Here is a 26,349-nt window from a genome sequence, read left to right as displayed (position 1 = left end):
AATAATAGGAAAAAAATCCTGCAAGATTGACTTACATAGTTGCATTCCATATATATATGGTTAAAAGGAATATGTGGCGTGCAAAGCTTGGGGTTCGGGTCCCCGCGATCCGTGGCACTCTTCTCCGATCCGTCGGCTGGATAAGAAAAAGCATTAGACTGTTCTCGTTTGCCCATGACCTGTCCCTTCTAATTCCCACATAAATTAATCTAATAATTCCAAATCATTTATTCAATTTCAATTTTCCTCTTCTAAACTGTACTTAGTCAAAATATTATATATTTTGTGTGACCATAAAACTCAAACTAATATTATATATTTTGTGTGACCATAAAACTCAAACTATGCTTAGCTTGTATGAATCTTTACTCGTCATTCGCCCAAACGCATGCACCCATTTCCCACTATAAATAGAGTTGTCACACTCTCACTTCACTTATTAAGCTTTTATGTCTAGTATCTTCTCTTCCCTTCCCTACTCTATAGTTGTGTTTGAAGAATTAATAACAATTAATAGAGAGCAAGATGGAAGGAGGAATGGTAGAAGCTGATGCATCTGCCTTCAGAGAATGCTTGTCTCTCTCCCATAAGAATCCTTATGTCCTTCGCCTTGCTTTCTCCGCTGGAATTGGTGGCCTTCTCTTTGGTTATGACACTGGTTTGTTTCTCTTCACCAATCTTTTCAATTTCATGCATATATTAACTTAAATAATGCTATTGTTATATGTTAATCAAAACATCCAAGTCAATACTAAACATACATACATGCATGGTAATTAAGGTTAAATTAAGAAAGATTTTTTACATCTATATTATCATAAAATTATTTGTTTAAAAATTTAAACCAATTAAAAAAATAATTAAATAATTTAATCTCTAACAAGCTAGCTCTTATTATTAGTTCATTCTCTGTTTTTTTATTTGTAGGGGTGATATCGGGGGCACTTTTATATATAAGAGATGACTTCAAATCAGTGGATAGAGAAACTTGGCTACAGGTAACGTTATCAGCATTGAATAGTGTTTTATATAAGATCTCCAACTCTCTGGAGACGTAAACCAATGATCAAGTGCGTGCATTCTTTTCCCACTGCTTATTCAATCATGCCTCTAAGTGTCACCTAAACTATGGTGCCATTTTTTGTCCCTTTGTCATGCTGGCAAAACAACAATATCCTTTTATTAAAACTCCCCTCTTCTTTGAAAGTGACTATATATTTACAATTGTTTTTCTTCCTTCATTTTTCAAACTGAATTTTGGGGTTGGGTTATAGTCTATTTTTAATTTCAATACTTTATTTTTTTTTATTCTCAATGGAGTTGAAAAGTGTACAAAATACAAAATTTAATTCATAAGTTTATAAATTATTATTTCAGTTGCGCTAAAAGTTTTATTATGATTTTATCATACATCATCTTTAGCAAATTCTTTTAATTATGTTATTATATTATATATATAAAAAATTATTTATTAAATTAGTTATTTGTTAAATTATATATTTGAATATAAAATACACATTTAAAAAAGTGTGTAATCAACATCTATTTCATATCAAATACATGGTGAGTAATTTAATAACTGATTTTTTATTTATAGATAGTATTTTTTATATTATTTATATGTTAAAAAAATTAACACTATGTAATGGGTAGAAAATAAAAATAAAAACCAAGGAAAGGAGAATGAAGGAGTAGATTCTAGCGGAGCAGTTTCTGTATCCCCTTAAATTTGGCATAGAACAGATGAATACCAGTTTATAATATGTGTATAGATCTATGCATAACTGTAAGATTTAGTACAAGAAGTAGTTGTTTAAGTTGCTTAAACTATAGGCCCGTTTGAAAATTTTAGAATTAATTTTTTTTTTAATTTTTGACTTATGAAAAGTAGTAGTATTAATATTTGATACAATTTTTAAAATTAAATTGCAATTTTCTAAGAAATATTTAGAAATTTATAGAGAAGTTAAAAAAAATGACTTTTCTCATAATACTTTTACTTTTCATTACATTTCTATAAAATAAGCACTTTTAGAGTTAAAAATCCAAACACAAAATAGTTTATTTATAAGTTACTTTTAACAGAATTATTTATTGTTTAAGTTATTTTATAAAAAAAAACTTAATTAATTTAGTTATCCAAACTGGGCCTATGTCTCTGATTGAATCTTCAAGTAAGGGAAAAATAAAAAATGTTTTGATAATTAAGAAGTTTGAGTTTAGTAACAAAGCAAATATGTGTGTATAAATGACAGGAAGCCATAGTGAGCATGGCACTTGCAGGAGCAATCATACGGGCGTCGGTTGGGGGATGGATCAACGACCGATTTGGAAGGAAGAAAGCCATTCTCATTGCAGATGCACTCTTCTTCATCGGCTCTGTTATCATGGCTGCTGCTACCAACCCTGCTATTCTCATAGTCGGCAGAGTCTTCGTTGGCCTTGGTGTTGGCATGGCTTCCATGGCTTCCCCCTTATACATCTCCGAGGCTTCTCCAACCAGAGTTCGCGGCGCCCTTGTTAGTCTCAACGGCTTCTTCATCACTGGAGGCCAGTTCCTCGCCTACTGCATCAACCTCGCCTTCACCTCTGCTCCCGGCACTTGGAGGTGGATGCTGGGAGTTGCTGCAGCTCCCGCTTTCATACAGATCGTCCTCATGCTTCTCCTCCCAGAGTCCCCCCGGTGGCTCTTCCGGAAGGGACGAGAAGAAGACGGCAAGTCAATTCTGAGGAAGATTTACCCCCCGGAGGAAGTTGAATCCGAAATCAATGCTCTCAAGGATTCCGTTGAGATGGAGATGAAGGATTCCGAAGCGTCCGGCAAGGTCAGCATAATCACACTGCTCAAGACCAAAACTGTGAGAAGAGGTTTGTATGCGGGAATGGGACTTCAAATATTCCAACAATTTGTGGGAATCAACACCGTCATGTACTACAGCCCAACCATAGTTCAGCTCGCTGGTTTCGCATCCAACCGAACCGCGCTTCTTCTTTCACTCGTAACCGCCGGCCTCAACGCATTTGGTTCAATTCTCAGCATATACTTCATAGATCGTACTGGAAGGAAGAAGCTTGTGTTGTTCAGCTTGTCCGGCGTTATACTGGCCCTCGTTGTTCTAACTGTTGTGTTCCATGAGAGCGCCACTCACTCTCCCATGGTTAGTTCAGTTGACACTTCCCACTACAACAACTACACTTGCCCTGATTACAAACTTGGCGCCACCCCTGCTCACTGGGATTGCACCAAGTGCCTCAAGGCCACTCCTCATTGTGGCTTCTGTGTTTCACAAGTTAACAAGGTATATATATATATATATGATATATGATAACTCATTTTGTTGTTGATATATATTGTTCTAGTAAAAGCAATGCTTTGTTCTCTGTTTTTGCAGCTTGTGCATGGGGCGTGTTTGGTATCCAATGACACCACAAAGGACGCGTGCCAGAATGAAGGAAAGCTGTGGTACACGGAGGGTTGTCCTAGCAAAACAGGGTGGGTTGCACTCATTGGATTGTCACTCTACATAATATTCTTCTCTCCTGGGATGGGAACTGTGCCTTGGGTTGTCAACTCTGAGATATACCCTCTCAGGTACAGAGGAATCTGTGGAGGGATGGCATCTACTTCAAACTGGATCTCCAATCTTATTGTGGCACAGTCATTCCTGTCTTTGACACAAGCCATTGGGACTGCATATACATTCATGATATTCATATTCATCACAATTGCAGCCATCATCTTTGTCATCATCTTTGTGCCCGAGACCAAGGGGCTTCCAATTGAGGAAGTGGAGAACATGCTCGACAATAGAACTCTGCATTTCAAATTTTGGCAGACCAAGAGAAGAACATCTTACTCTGGAGTGGAACTCCCTCACAAGAATCACCCAATTAATTAACATTATTGCGTTGTAATTATCTTGTCGCTGTAAGATTAGCTAAAAGGACAGTTTTGTGGTATTAATAAAAAAGACAGTTTTATGTGTATTAATTCTAATTTATGTAATATAAGATAGCGTTTGGTAAAGAGATAGAGATTGAAAGACTGGTATTGAAAAACAAAAACTTAGAGATGAAATAAATTTCAGTATTCTATTTGGTGCAAAGTGAGAGAGATAAAAATTGAAATAAGAATGAAGTTTTAATTTAATTTCTAGAAAGAATAAAATTAAAATTAATTAATTGAAATAAGAATATTTTAGGTATAAAATATTATTAAAATTTCAATTTATGTTTTTAAAAATTTCAGTCTCATGTGTCCCCATATTTTGGAGCTACGGAAATACTGAAGTTTTAGAGACATAGACAGAAATTTTAATATCAATTTTTGAGCCAACAAACATGATATTAAGACTCGGTCTCCCAGTCTCTATTCCAGTACCTCAAAACAAACTTTACCTAAAAATACCATGATCGAAGCAGGGGAAACGTATTTAACATTTAAGCATACACAAAACAGGAAGCGGCCACACAAATGGGCTCATTTTTGTGGACCAGATGTCATCGTTGCAGCCCATGCGTATCTGTCGGTGTTAACCCAACAAAATTGCAGACCATGGACTAATTCTCATTTTATCAAGTTTTTCAATTGAAGCCCAAAATGACAAAATACTTCGCCCTTCGCAAAACTTTATGGTCTAACTATAACCATGGAAATATCCTGTCCACGAAAAAAAAAAAGAAATCTAAACCTAAATTCCATTCATAAGAATAAAGGAACTGGAAAATCAATAAATCAAAGCATTAACAAGAAGATGACTAAAAAAATCATTAAAAAGAATAAGCATCAAACTTGTTTAGTTATTTCCTTTTCACATGTTAATAGAAATGGCATTAGGGTAACATATAAATTGGTTTAATTGACTCTTGTCCATCCGAACACATGGATAGAAGAAATTCCAAATCATATTTGTAATTTGGCTCTTTTTGACATTATAAAATATGAATCCGATTCATAAATGATAACTATCTTAAAAAAAAAAAAAAAGAATAAGCGTCAAAAAGACAAAAACCAATCAAAGAGGCACTAACTATGGTGATTCTGCTTGTGACACCTTCTACCACATTTCATGCTGCTTTAAAAAACATTATAAAAGGGAAGTTTGCATTAAATTCTAAAAATAGGCATTGGAAATCATGATAATAAATACATTATTGGTCTGAAAAAATCATATCAACTACCTACTAATGAGAAGGACTCATCACTTGTTCACTTCCTAAACATGTTTGTATTTTATTATTCGTTTTCATTTAACGTAATGATAATTAAAACTTTCGAGGCAAAGATCACACGCCTAGGCTAGAAGAACAATTCTGGGGTTGTCATTTCGGGTTATGATGCCGAATATTAGGTATTAGTTTTTTAGAAAAATATTTGTAATCAGACCAAAAGACAACTTTTGCAGGATGTGGTTATGGTTGGCTTCGCTAAACAAGAATCTCGAAAAGTTCTTGCCTTCTATGATGTAAAGCAAGATTTTAGGAGGAAAAAAGAGTTCTTGTGATTTTTACCAAAAATTGAATAAATGATTAAATTAATCTTCAAAAGATTATTTATTTTTTAAATTAATTCTTAAAAGATTTTTTTAATCAAATTTATTCTTTAAAAATTTTAAGTTAATCATTTTAGTTCTTCTGTTATTTTCTTTACTAATGACATAAAAAATTATTGACGCTATAACACATATCTAGTAGTTTTAATTAGCAGTTATCATAATAAGTTTATGAAATTAGATCAAATCAACCTTAAACTGAGGGATTCTAATGCCTCAAAATTTTCCTTCAATTAGGTTTTTATTTAATCTAATTTCATAAACTTATGATACTAATAATCAATTAAAACTTTTATGTGTGTTGTCACTTAATGTTTCACATTAACAAATTTTGATGTTGTCAATAAAAAAAATAGCAAAAGAACTAATTCAATTAATTTAAAATCTTTTAAGATGAATTTAATTAAAAAAAAATTTAAAAAACTAATTTGAAGAATCATTGATCTTTTAGGAATAAATTTAGCTATTATCTCTTAAATATAAGATCTTGTCTTTTCTAGAATCTTACTGTGACATACATGGAAAAAATATCATGTGCATATTAAAAATTAGTTACTATGTATTCATATATAAATATATGTGTTATTTAATTTATTTTTATATATTTTAACATATATTTTATATTAGTGATTAATTTTTTGTATATACGTAATATGGTTAATATATATAATATGTATAATTTTAGGAGAAAATTTTTTTATATAAAAACTTTCAGTTATTAATTTCATATAAAATGAACTGAACATGAATTTTTATCATAATTTTATAGTTGTATTGCATTACAAGTAATTCGTCTATTTATAATGATAATTCCAAAATAAAAAACATTTAAAAAATAATAAAAATTCAGTTTAAAATTATTTTATTTATATTTTTAATTATTGTTAAATAAGTACATAATATTATCTAATAAATATATAATTATAAATATTATATTAAATTAAATAACTTTAAATTATTTTTTTAACTGTTCTTGTAATTAGAACTAGAAAAATAGCAGTATAGTATTATTTTTGTGGGCAGAACATATATAATAAAGTTCTGGAAACTAAAAGTAAAATAAAGTATGTTGGAATAAGAAAAAGAGAATATTAATTTTAAAAAATTGGAGTAGATGCATGCATGAAATGAAGCATTCTTTTTCTTTGGGTTACCTAATTATTGGTTTAACCAATTTGAGTTAGTACGAGTGGTCAGTTTATTTATTCGCTTAAATAAATATCGGGATTCGAATTTCATTTTGTACATACAACAATGTATTAATTAATAACAAACTTTAAATAGAATTCAGATTTACGACGCATTAGTTCTTAACCTGTCCTATTAAAAGATACTATGCATAATGAAAAAAACCTAGTTATTGGTTTTTGATAAAGGGGAAAATCACTTTCTTGGGACCGATTCTTGTTCTTTCTTTGCCAGATTCTGGAAAATGGAAAGGGGACAACCTGGAAACCGTGATGAATAAGTAAACACAGGAACACCATGCCCTTCCACTTCATTCATTCAGACCTTTTCGTTCTTTCCCTTGCTCTGATGAAAAAGTTTCGGATTCTAGGTATGATTTTCGTCTTTTTTTTTTTCAGTAATGAGGCCGGTAGCCCGACCCACATAATGGAAACCTATTATAGCAATCACTACTGAGCCACATTGAGGGGCGTTACCTTTTTTTGGGCTTGGAAGAGCGTGACGTTGTTTCACTAATAAGGATATTAAAAGCCCAATGGTAACTGTATTTTCAACTAGGTCCGGTCAGTTAACTTTAATATATTGAAATAAATAAATATATAACCAAATTGAGTTGGTTTAGTGGTTAGCTCACTAGTTCGCTTAAGTAAGTGTTGGGGTTCGAATCCCGCTTTGTGCATGCAGCAATCTATTCTCTTAAATGGAGCTTAGTATGTAAGAGGTTTGAAGTAATAAAATGTTATATTTAACAAATAAATGAATCGCATTTCGGACGTTAATATAATTTTTTCAACATGATAATGAAGTCTAAAATAAAACAATAGTCATGGTGTGCTATGACCTAAAACTAAAAGTCTAGAACAAATTAGGGAAACAAAAAATCTAAAGTGGAAAAATCTGCAAAATAATAAAATAAAAATTACTATTAAATTTATAACTATTATATGTGAATTTTATAATTTCAATTTAAAAATAATATATTTTATTTTATTAATTTCCTACCTTTAGAGGAGTTTGATCCAACAAATTATATGTATTAAGAACCTTCTCTACTTAGCTAGTAGTCACCTCATTTACGGTCATCTATATATGATGTTGACTTTTTTCTTCCATATGCAGGGTTAATTGAATAATTAAGGGCTAAATTATTAAAGTGTATGAATTGTGCATATTCACATTTTCTTTTATAAAAGGACAAAGGAAACAAGAAGAAAACATTTGTGGAAAGGTTTAAGAGCATGAATGAAGTATGAATACAAAAGGGAGAAGAATAATTGAGTGATCCAAAATCACATGTATAGTAGATATGAGAAGATAATTTTGCTTCTATTGACTGAATTTTTTAGGCTCTATAGTCTTATATCTAATAAATACAGATATTTTTTACGGAGTTATCATGTTTAGGTGTCAAATATATTTTAAATATAACACTTATTTAATATTTGTCTGATACGCATATTTTTTTGTATTTAACTGTATTTTAACAAAAAATAAAAATATTTTTTAAAATTATTTGAACACATTTAAATATCATCACATATTAGCATATTTAATTTTATTCCTAACATATATTCTTGATATGAATTTAAAAATAATATATTTTATTATTTATTAAAAAGTTTAATTATTCTGTTGATCCCTGTAATTTTACTAAATTTATAATTAAGTTCTTATACTTTTTTTCTTTTAATTAGATTTTTATATTACTTTTAATTTTATAATTAGATCATTTTTTGTCAAAAATATTAAAAATAACGGAATATTTTTCTCAAAAAAATATGGTAAAAGATCTAATTAGATTCTTAATTGTTAATATCTTTAATTTTTTTTAAAATTACATTAATTTTAATATTTTTTACACTAATAAAGATCTAATTTTAAAATTAAAAACAGTATAAAAATTTAATTGAAAGAAAAAATAGTATAAATATCTAATTGCAAATTTAGTAAAACAATAGACATTAACAGAATAATTAAATTTTATTAAAACAAAAAATTATTTTAAATACTTTATATAATTAAAAAATTATTAAAATAGTTAAAAATTAATTTTTTTAATATCAATAAAATATTAAAACATCATTAATTATAACTTATTTAAAAAATATTTTATATTTTATATGTATATTGTGTTTTTCGTATCTTATAAAAATATAAAATTGGTGTATTTCTATATTTCATATCGTATCTTGTATATTGTCCGTGCATCATAAGTCTATATATATATATATATATATATATATATATATATATATATATATATATATATATATATATATATATATATATTACTAATTTTACAACTAAAATATGTTACATATCACTTCTTTATTACAATTGAAATCAAATATTTTTCTTTAAAATTATAGAGTTATCTCCTCCTCCTCTATTCCTTTCACCCTTTTTCAATCTCTCTTATTGCTTCACCCACTTTATCTCTCTTATATATTATTATTAATGACTAAATATAAATATGTCATAAAATATTATTTCATTACAATTAAAATAAAAAATATTTTTTTAAAATTAACAAACTTCATATCTTCTTCTCCTTCTCCTTTTTCTTTATCTTTTTTTCTCTTATTTTCTATCTCTCCCTATCTTTCTATTCTACAAAAATTAAATTAATAAAATAAAATAATTAAAAAAATATCTAGTAATATTATTCAAAAATATATTATTGTTATTATTATTATTGTTATTATTATTATATACATATTTTTTTCGTAGTTTATCTTTTTAATCTATATTTTCATTTCTCTTTATTCAAATATTTATTAGATATAATTTAAAAAAAATATTGATGTTGTGATTAATAATTAGAATCAAGATTCAATTGTTTTAAAAAATTAATTTTAAGTTAATTTTATCATTATTAATATAGATTTTACAACCAAAATGTATTATATATCATTTTTTTTAATACTAATTAAAATCTAATTATATATATATATAGAGAGAGAGAGAAAGAGAGAGAGAGAAAAAGAGAAAAATATTATTTTTAAATAACATGCATACAAATTAAGTATTTTTATTTGTACAATAGACTTAACACTTAATCAAAGGTAAAATATAAAAGTATACGTATTAAATTTTTTCAAATTTTAGATAATAAATATTAAAATTAATTATTAATAAAAAATTAAACCATTTCATATCAAAATAATGACTAAAATTTTTTTATTTATTTATATTTTATTTACAAAGATTTTAGTCTTTTTAATCGATAAAAATTTTTATTTTTTACAATTTTTTTGTAAAAATAATTTAATTTTATAATTTTGTTAATCATAATCTATAATATCAAGATATATAAAGTCAGCATAAATTCAAAAAATTTATATTTTTATAGTATTATTACGGATAAAAATATTAATTTAACGATAATCTTGGTAGACAAATAAAACAATTTTTCACACGGAAAAGAAAGACAACGGAGAGATTAGAAAAAGTTGTCATAATTGCATTAAAACCTTAATATAAACGTTGCGAGTTTTACAATTATATAAAGATATAGGCTATGTTACATGCATATTAAAATCAATTATTAATAAAATTAACTACTAGTATAAAATATATATTAGAGTATAAATATATATTAAAAATAAATTAAATCACATATGTATTTATACATAAATATATTAGTAACTGATTTTAGTGTACAAATAATATTTTTATAAAAATTTATGCAGTTATATTATCTATAACTAAAAAATTAGTCCTAATATAAAATATATATAAAATATTAAAACATATTAAAAATAAATTAAATATTATATATTTAATTATATACAAATATATTATAATTAATTCAAAAATTAATTATTAGTGGCTACATTATATTTTTTATATTTAAATATTACTTAATTGAAAGCAAGTGACAATTTATATAAATATAAAGGTATAAAAAGCAGATAGATGAATTAAAATAAGCGAAGGCGACGATATATGCTAAACGTGATGCACGATAAAAAAGCAAGAGGAAAAATTAAAGGGGAAGTGCTAGGAAATAATGATCATCTTAAATAACATGAACAATCACTAATTAAATAAAAATATGCTATACTTTTAAATTAATCATCTAAATTTTAATATTAATTAAAATAAGAGAATCACTTAGATAAAGATGTCAAAAACGTTATTTTTTAAAAGATATTTTCTAAAAATTAAAATTTAATGCATATAATCAATTAAATTGTATTATTTTATTAAAATTAGACTGGACAAATCAATTTAGCAAAAAAATTAATAAATTAAATTTTGAATCAGTATAAATTAATATTTTTTATAAAAAATTACTACAATATTCCTATTATAAAACACAACTAAAATATTCTTATTTTATATATATATTAATATTAATTTTAAAAATTTTAAATTCTAACCCTATAATGATAGAGAAGAAAAGGGTTAAAATTTAGAATTTTCAAAATTAATATATATAATAAGAGTATTTTAGTCATTTTATATAATAGGAATATTATAGTCATTTTTTATAAAAAATAATATTAATTTAGATAGATTCAAAATTTGATTCACTATTTTTCGATCAAATTAATTTGTCTGACATAATTTTGACAAAAATAACATAATTTAAGTAATTATATGTGTTAAATTTTAATTATTAAAAAATATTTTTAAAAAATGACGTTTTCTACGTCTTTATGGGAGCATCTCCTTAAAATAATCGTTCGTATACCTAATGAAATGAACATCTAATATATTTATTATTCATATTATTTAATATTTATATTATCTACCTATACTTTTTCAAAATAAAATTAATTAACTCGCTAGGCCCGGGAGAAAAACTACTATACGGCGGACATGTACCACATTTATAGGTTTTAAGCGACAGTAAACATGATTCAAAACATCATAGTAACATATATATTGTGGCAAAAAAGGGGGAGAAACCCATCATCGACTTGGTGGCTAAATTCCCTCCAATGAAATATGACATTGAACACTATACCAATTATTAACGATGAACATTCACTGCTACACAGGTCTTCTTTATAGTGCGTGCATGTTTGTAACAAGGAGAATTCACAATGACAAAGTCATTCATATCAATTGTCACTTGTCACCAATTTCAAACGCACCTTCTAAAAGTACAAATTCAAAAACCAGCCCCCCTCCTTTCCTTAATCTAAATATAAATATGCTGAAATGATAAAAAAATTTCCACTTTTATCCAATAAAAATCTCCCATTATTCCATAAGTATGTCTTATTATATTTTTATAACAAGATCAATTAGTTCATTGACAATTGAAAATACTTATTATTGATTTATTATTTGTTATGAATTGAAGAGACTGATATATACCATATAATTGAAAGTCCAATAAATAATGAGCCTTAGCCCAACGAGTTTAGTGATAAATTTTGGATACTATGCTTCTTAGCTTGGATTGCATATCCCTTGGTATAAGGGGAGTAGGAATACGTAGTTTTCCATTAGCCAAGAAAATGATGAGGTGGAGACATACAGTAAGTCCATGACGATCGACCCATAATGTTTTTTGTTAAAGAGAAAAGTTAAATGCTTTCTCGTTGCCTTTTGTTAAGCCACTAAAGGGACAACTTAAGACTTATGGTCTTTATTTACATAATTGTAAGCGTAATAATTATGCATATATAGAATAAGAGCATTGTTAGAGAGATAATAATTTAAAATTATTTTATTTAATTTAATATTTATAATTTTATATATAAAAATTTAAAATTATATATTTATTATATTTAATATTATATATTTATTTTAGAAATAATTAATGAATAGATAATTTTTATTAATTTGGGTTGATTTGTATTATCTTTTGATAAATATTTTGTATATAAAAAAGTATAGAAAAATAATATATTTTTTTAATTTTAAAAAAGAAAAGTTAATTTTAATTTTAAAAATTAAATTTAGAATTAATTAGATATAATCTTTATTTTAAGTGGTTAATAGACCTAAAATACAACTCGTTGTTTATGTTGTTCACATCTCTTATTGTTTACTTAACAGGATTATTTTTATATATGTTATATGTGCACTAAAATTAATCATCAAAATCATCTATTAATATAAAATGTATATTAAAATATAACTATACATTAAAAATAAATTAAACTAAATATATATTTATACACAAATATAATCATAATTAATTTTAATAACTGATTTTGGTACTAATAATAATTTTGAATAATCTCTCGTGAAAGGGACCATATATATATATATGATTGATGGGCAAACTACGGGAATTGAACCTCCACACGGTGGATTCACAATCCACTTTCTTGATCCACTTGGCTACATTCGTCTAAAGAAAAAATTTCCTAGACTATTCTTTTTATAGTCTTTTATTATCATTTTTCTCTATTTTTTCTAATTCTATTTATGTTTTCATTCTTTTTTTATCTGCTAATATGTTCGATTGATCTTCTAAATAAGAGCACCAAACAAGGTAGACCACAACCCTCGGCATAAGTTTACGATGGAATGCATTGCGTTGTTATTGAAAGAGTAGCTATCTAGCTAGTACTCATGAAGAGATTTCTTTGGAAAATGGAACACCAACAAAAAAATGGTGAATTGGACCGTCAAGAAATAGTGAAGCCAATATTGTTTAATTCATAAGCACATACAAATTATTATATTATTAGAGGAAAGATATTTACACCAAAGTATACATAATATATTTATTTTTAATATATAATTTGATGACTAATTTTTTATACATAACATATTTATTTTTTCATAATATAAAAAGATTAAATTTTGTCTTCTTTCGCATTTTATCATTTATTTTTAATATTAAAAATAAAAATATAAAAGAGAAAGTATATATATATATATATATATATATATATATATATATATATATATATATATATATATATATATAATGGTGATGCATATAATATTTTTTCAATTAATTATTTATAATACTTCCTATGTATAAAAAAAATTATATACTAAGACTATAAAGACTTTCATACGATTATTTAATTAAATATATATATTTAGATAACTTTTTTTTATATTATAATACACGATTAAATAACTGCGACTTTGCACGTGCATGAAAATTAAAGTTTCGCATTGGATATGAAATGAATAATGTGCTACACTTGATTTAGTTCTTATATATTATATCGATCATTGGATAACGTAGATAAACCTTGCAACTTTATATAATTATTCTTGAAGTGAAGCAAGGAAATTCCTTTTGATTTCAAATTGAACATTGTTTCATCAGGATACTGTTGATATATCTTTTCACTTTATTGCTTTCTAGTTTTCTTTCGACATCGAATATGTTTATAACGACCTTTTAAATTATTAACCACATGGCTTATGATGCAAGGTGTGAATAATTCAAAGGAATAATCTTTCTATCTTTTCCTCAATTAATCTATATAAGTTAAATTAAAGTATTATCATTATTCATTAACAAACTAAAAAAAAAAACGAGATGTTACATTGTCGAGATTATGAGCGCAGAGATGTCGAAGCTAAGGGTCGATCATGTCAATCTATAAATTGAAGTTCTACAAGGCTGGATTTATTTATGAGAATATAATAATATAAGATATTAAAAATAAAACATAAAGAATAAAAATATAAAATTGGATGACCTTGTGAATTTTTCTTGACAGCAAACACTTATTTATTACCGATGATAGTAACATTTGAGAACGGCAATATTAATTCTCAAATTTTGCATCTGGTTAAAGTTATATATTCAAATTTTATTGCTATTCTCTAATATTGATGTTGAAGAGTTTGTTGTACAGTTTTAAGCAGATGATAAAAAAAAAAAGATTTTTTTTAGAGTCTAACAAGTGAGTAAGATTAACAGATGAGTTACAGTGTGTATATTTTGATCTTGTAGTCATTAGATGAAAATTAAATTTCGGTGGTGGAAGACGAGATAGTGAAAAAAAAGGGAGTTGAATTTTAATATTAGAGATAGAAATCTGTCCAAAAGGTAAAGTATATGAGATTATTGTAAAATTGATGGTGTATTTGTAACTAGTGTAATGGGAGAAATAAGAGGAGTAGTAGGTGCTGGTATAGAAGATGTAGGAGGTGAATATGAGATAGGTAAGTCTAATTGAAAGCTTAGAATAGCAACAAATTGGTAATTAAAGTAAGTATCTTCTCTAAAAAATTCAGAAGTAGAATTAGCAATAGTTTTAGTAAAATGAGTTGAGTATGGAAACTTGCCTTCATAAAAAACATTACGAGATAAATAGAGCTTACCATCAGGGGAAAGACATTTGTAGTTTTTAAGTTGAGAATCATATTCCAAAAATAAACATAAATGTGATTTATAATCAAACTTGTGTTTGTTGTAAAACCGTAAAAGAGGATAGCATGTACACCTAAATACCTTTAAAAAATTATAATCTAGTTGTTGGTGATACATCTTTTCAAAAGGAGATTGATTTTGTAAAATAGGAGTGGACAATCTGTTAATCTAATAAGATATAACAAGAAATGCATCATCCCAGAATTGTAATGGCAAGGCAGTAGTGGTTAATAGAGCAAGACCTACCTCAGTTAGGTATCTATGCTTTCTTTTTTTTCACAATGCCTTGTTGTTGATGAGTATAAGAACAAGACATTCTCTTATGAACTTGACTCTTCTTTCTCTTCCTCTGAAATTATTGTTTCTTTGAAAATTTTGATTATTTGCATTTGAAGATTGTGACAGATTAGCTAAAAGAATCGATTGAGAAGGTTTCTTGAACCGATTTAGCATATTTTATATGCTATCAAATAAGATTCTGTTTTAACGACTGTGAATTTGTCTATTTTTACTATAACAGTACAAATAAATCTTTGATACTCTTCAGTGATTCCATTAAGAATTGTTTGAATATGTTCATCTTCAGAGACTAGAGAATCTAAAGCAATTAGAAAATCTACAATTTGACAAATGTTGGAGAGATAATTTGCAACTGTATTGTAAGCCTTACTGATCTCAATTGAGATCAAAGAGTTTAAATTCTTGCTCTTGACGATGCAGTAAAATATTCATTGATGGTATTCCACATTTGATAGAAGTACTTACAGTGCACAACTTTATTTTTTAAGCTTGTTGATATTGCAGCTATAAGTCATGTAATCAGTGAGTTATCTTAGAGCTTTCACTCCTTATAAGTTTTAGATTCAGTTTGTGATGGCTTTGTAGCATCTCCAGAATCTACCATTGAGTAGGTATATTTTCCTTCTTGAAATGACTTTTAAGACTCTAACTTTTAACCGTAACCATCGTAGCTTGTTTCTATGTAACAAAATTATTGTAATCAAGTTTATCAACAATTACTGGTAAAAGGTCTTTGGTTGTAGAAGCATTAGACAGGATCATAGCCATAGTTGTAACCTAAGGGCTCTGATATCATGATAAGAATATTCAAGAAGAATGAATATGATGAAGAACCAAGCAATGAAGGTTTTCGAGAGAAACAGTAAATCAAGAACAGAGACAGAAAGCTATTAGATAGTAATTGAATTTGAATGAGTCAATTCTTGTTTCTTGGATGCTGAGCTATTATACCATCAAAAGACTCATTTTGAACTTGACCTAAAATACCTGTAGACATAAGAGGACACAATTTTCCTAAGGAGCTGTGGACAAAACGACGATACCACAAGTGAAGAGTAGATGGAAAGGAAACAGCATAGATATTTAACGTAGAGGGAACATGAAGATTCTCGGGCTCAAATAAACACCCGACCTTACAACCAGTCCCGATGATCTTTCCCGTCTGACGATCATGCACATGATAACTAGAAATAGAAAAAGTGACATCAAAATCGAGTTCAACAAGTTGACCGACAAAGATAAGATTAAAATCCAATTTTGGAATAAAATAAGTATCAGAAAGATGGATATTGGACTGTGAAAGAAACCCTTGATGTGTTGCATGCAGGAGGGAACCATTAGCAGTGTTGACAGAAGGTGCATTTGTAGTGGTAGACAATAAAAAGAAAAGATATCACAAATGAGACATATGATTAAAACAACTAGAATCAAAATACCATTTAGAATTACTTGGAGGGGTGGAAAGAGCAGCAGGGGTATTACTAGAAAAAGAAAGAAGTTGCTTAAGAAGAGATTCAATGTCTGATGGAGAGACAAAAGGTGTATTGAGAGAGGTAGAAGGGGTGGACTCAGTAGCAGCAGCAGTAGAAGCAAGCACATGCGGAGAGTTGTTGGGATGAGGTTGATACTTGTTCTGATCCGAACGTGGTGGTCGAGTAGGACAGGTAGTAATCAAATGACTCGAGAGCTTACAATAATGGCAGAACAGTTTCGGACAATTGGATCCAATGTGACCTTTTTATTTGCACTTACGACATTCAATAGAGAGACAGTCGGAGAAGGAATGCCTAGGACAGTTACAGTTTTAACAGATTTTGCCCTTTCTGTCGGTGTCAGCAAAGACAGTTTCACTCTTAGAACAAGTCAATCCCAAGCGTATTTCTTCAGACTTAAGACGAGGAAGAGCATCTTCAAGACTAGGCAAGAGATTATGATGAACAAGAGAAGCCCTGACCGACTCATAATCATCAATAAGTGCCATAAGAAACTATATGAGACATGTCCGGCTCCTATAATCCTCATATGCCTTAGCACCAGTGGGATCTTTAAGAACAGGCTCATAAGAGGTTAATTGATCCCAAATAATTTCCATCTGAGCAAGAAAATAAAAAATCGCTTGGCCATGTTCTTGCTTAAGGCTATGAAGCTCCTTTAGCCGTTGGTACTGATGAGAGAGATCAGAAATAGTGTAACGCTTGACTAAATGATCCCATACCTCTTTAGCAGTTTCAAAATGTCCAAAGTGTAAATGCATGGCGGGAGTATAAATGTTTGGGAACCAAGGGATAATCTGATGATTTTTACTATCCTCCAATCTTCCAATCTCTCTGCAAAGTCCTTTTCAACATCTTCCTTGTATTTGGAGGTCTCATTTTTGGATTTGTCAGTCACAGTTTGCTTAACAGGACAAACAATATCACCAGTCACGTATCGCCATAATTTTCGTCCTTTAAGAAATCCTTGCATAGCTTCAACCCAATGAGTAGGGGTGTGCATGGTCCGGCCCGACCCCAAACACTTTTATGGGCTAATTTGGTGTGATTTCACCGGGTTTAGGGCCGGGTAAGGTTCTCAAAAATAGATCCGGTCATTATTTCGGGTCGGGTCCTGGCCATGGCTCGGGTCACCCGAAATCGGCCTGATGGCCAGTCATCATATACAATTAATATTTTGTGTTATTAGTGATGGATGATGGTTATTCTTATATGGAATTTAAGTATTGTAAACCTTAATATTTTGTGTTATTAGTTATTATAAGACTATAAGTTAATGTTTTATGTTTAAAATGCATAAGATTTTAAATATGATTTAAATATTTGGTGTTATTAGACAATATTAGTATTGATTATGGTTATGCTTTAACTTTAGAGAATAGTTGGTTCTTGTTATATTTTTCTAAGTGAATTTTACCATGTCAAATAATGGTTGGAGTATTGAAAATTTGGATATTTTCACATGCTAGCTTATAAGAAGGTATCGATTTAATATAATATTAACGGTCCGGTTTTCACCCGGTATAATCGTGGCCCGAAAGTGTATAGGTTTCATCGGGTCTGGTGTCGGATTCGGGTCTAATAAATAGGCCCGGTGTATATTTCGAGTCGAGTCTGTGTCACATCAAACTCGATTTCACCCGGTCCATGCACACCCCTACCAATGAGCATAGTTGGAGCCATTAAGGATAACAGGAATAGGCTGAAAAACATCAAATTTCTCCATAATAATAGGAACAAAGGCAAAAAAAGGTAGAAACTGCAAATTTGGGGCTGAAAACAAAAAATAGAGGGCAGAATCGGAAAGAACTCACAAAAACGATTAGGAAGGGTCCCAGTTGTATGCCAAGTCAGCAAAAGGATGACATGTGGCGACGTCTGAATGGAGGGAGGAGACACGCTGACGCTGTGTTGGCACGCGGGCGGGTTGCTGGGAAGGTTGTGGCGCGACACGTGAAAGCTTGTGGAGCATGCGATCTTCACCAAAGATCCAACAGATGCTGAAGTGCCTGGGCAAAGAAACAATGGGTGCGGCCAGGGATGTTTTGGCGGCACGTGGAGGCGCGTGCGGCAGAGTCAGACAGCGTGGCAGAGCTCTTTGTGCTCGTGAGGATGAAACGAAGACAATGATATGGTCTAGGACAAATAAAAAGATTGGGAAGGCGAGCAAAATGAGGACAAAAGAGGCTGTCGGGAGAAGGAAGAGAAACCAGAACTATGAAAAAAAATTCATGGAAGAAAATAAAACCTAAGTTCTTGATACCATGTTAGAAACAATGGACTAAACTAGATAAATGATTTGTGTATTATTGAGTGTTTTGAAAAATACAATGTACAAGGGGTATATATAGTTGCTAGAAGAATCAAAGTAATAAAAGTATAAAATTCTATAATTAATAGACAGACACGCTATATAAATACAAATGATACTAATTGATTTAATTTGATTCTAATTATTCTCTTAACAAAATGAATTAAAATGTAGTAATTAAGTTGGGTTCAACTTTTTCTTTTGAAGAAAAAACGAGCTCAACATAATAAAGTGGGACGACAAAAGAAACAATAACAATAAACAAATATAGGAGAAAAATAAAATACTAGTCGCATCATTATCTCCGACATTGCTATCAACAATGAAAGGAATCTTTCTGAGTCCATTCCTTGTAACTAATTAAAGATTTGTTGATAATCTCCTCCAAGTTGGCTTCCTACTTTTGGAAGATCTTTTTATTCCTTTCCAACCAAATATTTTAAACAATAATAAAGAAACACATCAACTACTTCTTTGTCTCCTCCTTTTTATTAAGACCTCCTATTCAACTTTCAAAGTGTTCCTTCATTGTGCTTGGAACGGACCATAAACTCCCAGAAATAGATAATCATGCACAACACACCTGCCAAGTAAAATCACAATCAAAAAATAAATGATGAATATATTCAACCTCCTTCTTATACAAGACATATACATTGTCTTCACTATTTACTATTCTTATTTTGCTCAGTCTTTTTTTTGTGTTTATTCTACCAACTAACACAAACTATAAATAATTCCACTATTGGTAAAACTAATCCTATCCAAATAGTTCTAGTGAAGCTATAGCTTGTGACTTCTTTAGGAATTGTTTCTGTCTGCAAGACCTGCGCAAATGAGTTAGTAGTAAAAGCTCTTTGTCTATCAAATTTTCACACAACTCTATCCTCTCTATCAATACTAGTGTAACTCGCCTCAACTTATTATGTAACTGATTCATTAAATTCAACTCCCATTGGAATAACTCTTGCCTCCATTGGAAGCTCCAAATGTACTCTATTCCATTCTAAAATCCATACTTTTCTATGACGAATCCTCTTTGGTTTGAAAGTGAGAAGAGTCTCAAAAACCGATCTTTCAATGAACCACTTTGTAGCCAGACATCCTCTAAAAAATGAGTCCTTCTACCATCACCTACCTCCATAGTTAGCCCAGTAGTTATCTTATCTCTCATATGTTGCTCATTGATCTGTAGTTGACAGATATCCTTTCACGGACCCCTTCTTGTAGGTATTGACTGATGAGATAATATCACATTGGAATTCATATTGTTGCAAGAGTGAACCACTTTCTTCCATAACAGACACTCTTTTTTTGAGAAGCGTCACCACCACTTAAATAGTAATGATGTATTACGGATCACGACATCCCCCACCCTCACACCATCTAACTTTTTTATAGCCTGCACTACTTTTCATCTCACCATCGTCATACCATTCTTGCTGTCCTCCTTACTCCACATGAACCTCTTCTGTAGTGATATCAACTTATCTGCAACCGCTTTTGACATCTTATACAGACCTAGGTAGTATACTATCAAACTATTTAGCACTGATTTGATGAGAACTAATTTACCTACTTTATTAAGTAGTTTAACTTTTCATAAATAGAACCTTTTTCTCTACTTTATCTACTATTGGGATTAGCTTCTAGAGAGATTTCCAAATATTTAATTAGAAGAGTAGCCACCTTGCAATCCAATAATCTACACATATTCTGAACCCACTGCTGTTCACAATTAACTGAGATTAAACTTGATTTGTCAAAGTTAATGCTTAGCCTTGATATTAGCTCAAAATATCGTAGTAACCTCTTGTAATTCTTTATGGTCTCCTTCTCAGTTGGGCAGAATAATATAGTTTATTTGCAAATTGAAGATGAGACAACTATAATCCCTCTCAACCTAGCAAAGACGATATCCGACCATTTCTAACCGCCTCTTCCACCATTCTATGTAACACATCAACAACTAGTACAAACAAGAGTGGAGATAGTGGATCCCCTTATCTCAGTTTCCTTTCCATTTTGAATGGTTTAGATGGCAAACCATTTATCAAAACAGATATAGAAGTCATCCCAACACACTTCATAACCCACTCCCTCTATCTCCGAGCAAAGTCCATCTTTTACAAAACAATGTCCACAAATCTCCACTTGACCCTATGATATGCCTTTTGAAAATCTAACTTGATAATTCCTGCTTCTTTTTTTTCTTAGTTTGAGCCAATGCACCATTTCACAAGCAATAAGTGCTCCATCATGAATATTTCGACCTTAAACAAATGCACTTTGAGTCTCCGCTACTAGTCCTGGCATAACCGTCCTCATTCTCCTAACAAATACCTTCGAAATCACCTTGTACATACAACCAACCATACTAATCGATCGAAGGTCTTTGATCTCCTTAACTCCAACAAACTTCAGTGCTCACGTTACCCATGTAATATTTACATCAAAAGGAAACCTAGTTATCTGAAAGAAATCCATTATGGCTGCCGTGAAGTCCGAACCAATCTCATCCCAGTATTTCTTAATAAAGTTTATGTTATATCCATCGCTTCCTGGCGCTTTAGAGATTCACATTTTCATACTGTCTCTCTGATCTCCTTAACTGACGGAAACACCTCTAAAACTTTTGATTTATCATTATCTATACGTTTAACCAAATCCATCTCTGAACCCATCATGGTAGATCTCTCCTAATGATACAAGTCCGTATAGAACTCTCGAATAGCAATTTTGATTCTGGCTTGATTCTTTACCAACCTATCATTAATCACCAAAGCATCAATTTTATTGTTTCTCCTTCTCGCTGAAGCTATGCTATAAAAGTACCTAGTATTTTTGTCCATTTCGTTCGCATGTCGAGACCGTGACATTATTTTGCGTAAATTTATTTTCTCTCATACCATTTCTCACAACATCTCACTAATGCCCTTTTTCTCTTTCTCAAACATATTGATTTTCTTATTCATGTCGCTAAATTTATCTTTATACCATCTTTTTAAGGAGGTCGTCATAATCTTCATTTTATTGTTGAATTGTACATTTCATAAATCTCTCCGTTTCTTTTTCACCATTTTTAAGAAGTCCTTCTATATAAACCAAAAGTCTAAGCTTTGGAAGAATTTTGATCCACTTTTATATTTTGTATCTTCCACAATTATTGGATAATGATCTAATAACCCCTTTAAAATTCAAAATTCACAAGGAAACTTAAATAATGGAATTTCTGTAAGTGGTATCTTAATGAATATGATATATCACGCGGGGAAACCAACTTGTTGGAATGAAGTAGATAGAGGACATGTATAAATTAATGAGGTATGTAGCATCCTCTTTAAAAATTAACTTCCATCCTGAGGATTGTAAGTGTGCCTTAATAATAGGAGTTAGTTTTTTTGGGTTTTGGTATTTTGATTTTTTCAATCATATTTATTTTGTGTTGTTTTGTTGGTTTGTTATGATTTGTGATTGTTTTGATCTCACTTCCGCGTTTTGGTGTTTGTGAGGATTCTACCTATTAATGTTTAATAAGGAAAAGTATAGGGAACCAATGGTCTAAGCGTACAATATATACAATGGAAGTTTAGGAAGTATTAGAGATATGACCATTAGTGTTACATTGTCCTGTCAGGTTACGTTTTTGGGATGAGTGGGTTCATGACATGGTATTAGAGTTTTAGATCCGAAAGATCAGGGTTCGATTTTTGGTGAATTCTAAAATTAACTGGCTCCCTAGCACTACCCATTTAATAATAATAAAAAAAACACAATACAAATTGGCGAGTTGTTTCAACTTTCACGTAATAAAAAGCCTTTCGAATTTTGATGCAGCGGCATAAAGAAGAAAATATACTTTTTATTTAGTTCGAGCATGGAATGCAAGTTGAAGTCATATGATTCTTGTACTTCAAAACCCATTCACGGGTTGCCTTCACCAAGAGATTGGTCATCAAATGGGATATATATATATATGAAAGGATTAGATAAACTTATTAATTTACATTCTACCCGAGGAAGATACGAAAGTTAATGAATTATAATTTAAATAACATAATTTTTTTATATTTACTTTAAGAGATTGTGGGTTCGAATCTCCTTATCTTTAATAAAAAAAAGGAAGGATGATACGAAAACTAAAACCTATATCAATTTTGCTTAACAAATCAAATTACGATGATAACAAGCTAGACAAGTATTATATCAAATAATATAACTACATATATGATATATCAAATAATCTTAATTATTATATTTAGTGACAAAATCAGAATTTTAATATTAAGAGAGCCAAATTTTTATAATTATTTTTTTATTTATAATATTATTTATTTTTTATTATAATTAACTTATTAGTATCTATAAATTTATTATTTAAAATAAATAAATAAATATATAGAAAATTTATATTCAATAAATAAGAAAAGAAATAAACAAATAAATTTATTTTCTGTTTTGAAGACCATAGAATGGACATTGTGAATGTAGTTGAGAATTATACTAAATACTAGTGCAGGTCACATTTCACTCATTAGCTTCTCACTTTAAATTCTAAAAGCAAAATAAAGTTTTAATTCAATAATATGACCGAAATAAAAAAAAAACTATGGATGTATATATATAATTGGATCACAACCTTATTATTTTGCCTATGTCAATTGGATTTTAATTTTCTTTTCCCTCTTTCCAGGTACATAATTCCTGCAGAGCCACAAAATTTAGCATGAAGGCCTGAAACTCATACTAGTGAATAATAAATTAATAACAGATAAGTTTCGATAAGAATTTCGTTAGAGAACCAACTAGAATGAAACTAATTTAACTAATTAATTAAATAAATCAATTTAAAAAAAATCACTATCTTAATCTTTTAAATTTTAAAATAAAAAATAAGAGAGAATTGACTTTTTCATACGAAACAATACGAAGAATATGAATAGGGAGGGGGCCATGGCCCACGCTGGTCTCCCAATACCTCCGCCACTGATTATTAGATTATATTTTCGGAAATATATTTTTATACAAGTAATTAGCATATCGTATACTCGGATATACGAAACAATCTTCTAGTTACCAAAAAAAAAAAAAAAAACGAAACAATGTTCTATTTGTGCAAGGCTCGTATAACTAAAGAATTTGCGGGTCATCTCGCATCTATATTCTATTTTTCTTTAAATTTTTTTTGTCATCCTATGTTGCATTGTTATGATTTATTGGCTGTAAAATAAAATAATAAAACTAATGGGCCAATTACTTTTGCAAGTTATATAATTTCTTTTAACAGAAAAACTAATATGTTTTATTACCTATGTTGTTTAAATATATAAAAAAATCAATCAATTTTAAACAACTATAATTAATAATTATTAATTATATATTTTTTAAAAATAAATTTTAAATAGTCACTAAGTAATAAATTAAAAAAAATCAAAATTATCAATTGATGACAAAATAGCTAATAGTTGACTAGTTGAATGTTGGTTATCTGGAGAAATTTTAATCAAATATATATTTATATTATAAGATTTACTATTCTCCAAGATATTTCGGTTTTGTTAGTAGAAAAACCTGTAAAACAGGAGGGGGAAAAAGGTGTGATCTTGAAAAATAAATTAAACTCGTGGTTCAAGGAAGTGTGGAAACTGGAAAGCTAGTTTATATATACGATGCAATTCAATTATTATTTGAATACTTTATTATTTGGAGAACCTTTAATTAGAATATAAATTAGATATATGTGTTTGTTCATCATTTTATATATATAGAAAACAAACAAAATTGTAGTTTTTGGTCATTGTATAAAATTAGCTACAAAGGGGTATCGTGATTATTGATTGAATGGCGATCCTTATGAAGAAGAAAGTAAGAAAGACAAACGAAAAGCCAAAAGAATTCGTTCTCTTTTTTTCTTTTTCTCTTCCTTTTACAGAGGACATTCGCTCTTAACTTTTGTAAAGGCGATATGAGGCTATGAACTTGTGATGAACCTTCTTATATATGGACCTAAAGTTCCGAAGGGTCACATACACCATATGCATCCCCACAACTTTGCACCAAACTTTATGGAAAATAATACAACACTTTAGTTCATTCCTCTGCCACTTCCTACCACTTTCTTTGTCTCTCAATTCAACATCAATTTCACCTTCTACCTGAGGTCTATTTCTGACCCGAAAAATATTAGGGGTTGGTTACAATTTATTGTTTTTTGACATTATTTAGCTATCAATTCAATTTTTTAATATAATAATTCAACAACATACTTTATCTCATACTTTTAAATATTAATAACTAACTGATGGCAAAAAATATATTTGAATCCTCTAAATTTTAAATTTCACTTTATAGTATAAAATGTAATCTCTCACCATTTATTTTTTAAGTGGGACCAAAAGAAAATATGAAAAAAAGACTATTCAAAAGTGAGATATCACACTTTATCTTTTAAAGTAAAAATTCAAAATTTAGAGAATTCAAATTTAAAGCATTCTTCTTTTTGACCCCTCTAACAAGCTTCAATTCTTCAACTCCACCGTTGCAACATATTCTCATTTACCATACATGCCTTCTTGCCTAATTTATCTAAATCCTCATTGTTCATCATCTATATAGATAGATAGGTTGCTTTCAATTCTTTCTTCTTTTTCTTTTCGATCCACCGAATTAATATACATACAGATACAAGCGCATATAATTGTTGTTCTATGCAGTTATATTTTCAACATTTCCATATTAAGAGCTAAATGATAATTCATATTTATCAAAATTCAAGAGATTATATTCTTTGAAAATGTAAAGTTTCTAATATATCCTTTTCACGCCTAAAAATGAACATTAAATAAACATTTAGAATGTGAAATGTACTAGAATATATTGTATACCTTATTTGACTATTATAAATTTAATCGAATAGGCCAGGCTTTGATATTATATCGTATTTGAGTGAGCATAGCTTACAATAAAATAAAAAATTAGAAAACATGCGCATCTAGCTGATACAGTCAAGAAATACTACTACTTCTACGACTACGTACACGGTTCACAGTACACACAGTTCCTGTCAACTTTTTGGTGAAGGAATAAATTAAATCACGAGCTATCAATGAATAACACCATATGAATTTTGCCTTTCCGGTATCGTCGTAAAATTTTGTATATATAGATAAGTCAAGTCTCAATCATAATGTGGTG

At 29.3% G+C, this 26,349-nt stretch overlaps 1 protein-coding gene across 1 annotated transcript; it reads left to right on the top strand.

Moving 5' to 3' along the window:
* The first annotated feature begins 293 nt into the window (after nucleotides 1-293).
* LOC112792538 (probable inositol transporter 2) lies at nucleotides 294-3,991 on the top strand. The gene is made up of 4 exons (XM_025835812.3): nucleotides 294-658; nucleotides 928-998; nucleotides 2,256-3,299; nucleotides 3,393-3,991. The coding sequence occupies exons 1-4, from the start codon at nucleotides 526-528 to the stop codon at nucleotides 3,897-3,899; spliced, it is 1,755 nt and encodes a 584-aa protein (XP_025691597.1). The 5' UTR covers nucleotides 294-525; the 3' UTR covers nucleotides 3,900-3,991.
* Nucleotides 3,992-26,349: the final 22,358 nt, after the last annotated feature.

This window comes from Arachis hypogaea, chromosome 13 (genome assembly GCF_003086295.3).
Source record: "Arachis hypogaea cultivar Tifrunner chromosome 13, arahy.Tifrunner.gnm2.J5K5, whole genome shotgun sequence".
Classification (NCBI taxonomy): Eukaryota; Viridiplantae; Streptophyta; class Magnoliopsida; order Fabales; family Fabaceae; genus Arachis; species Arachis hypogaea.
Note: the sequence above shows the minus strand (reverse complement) of the source record. Positions and strands in the feature narration are given on the sequence as shown.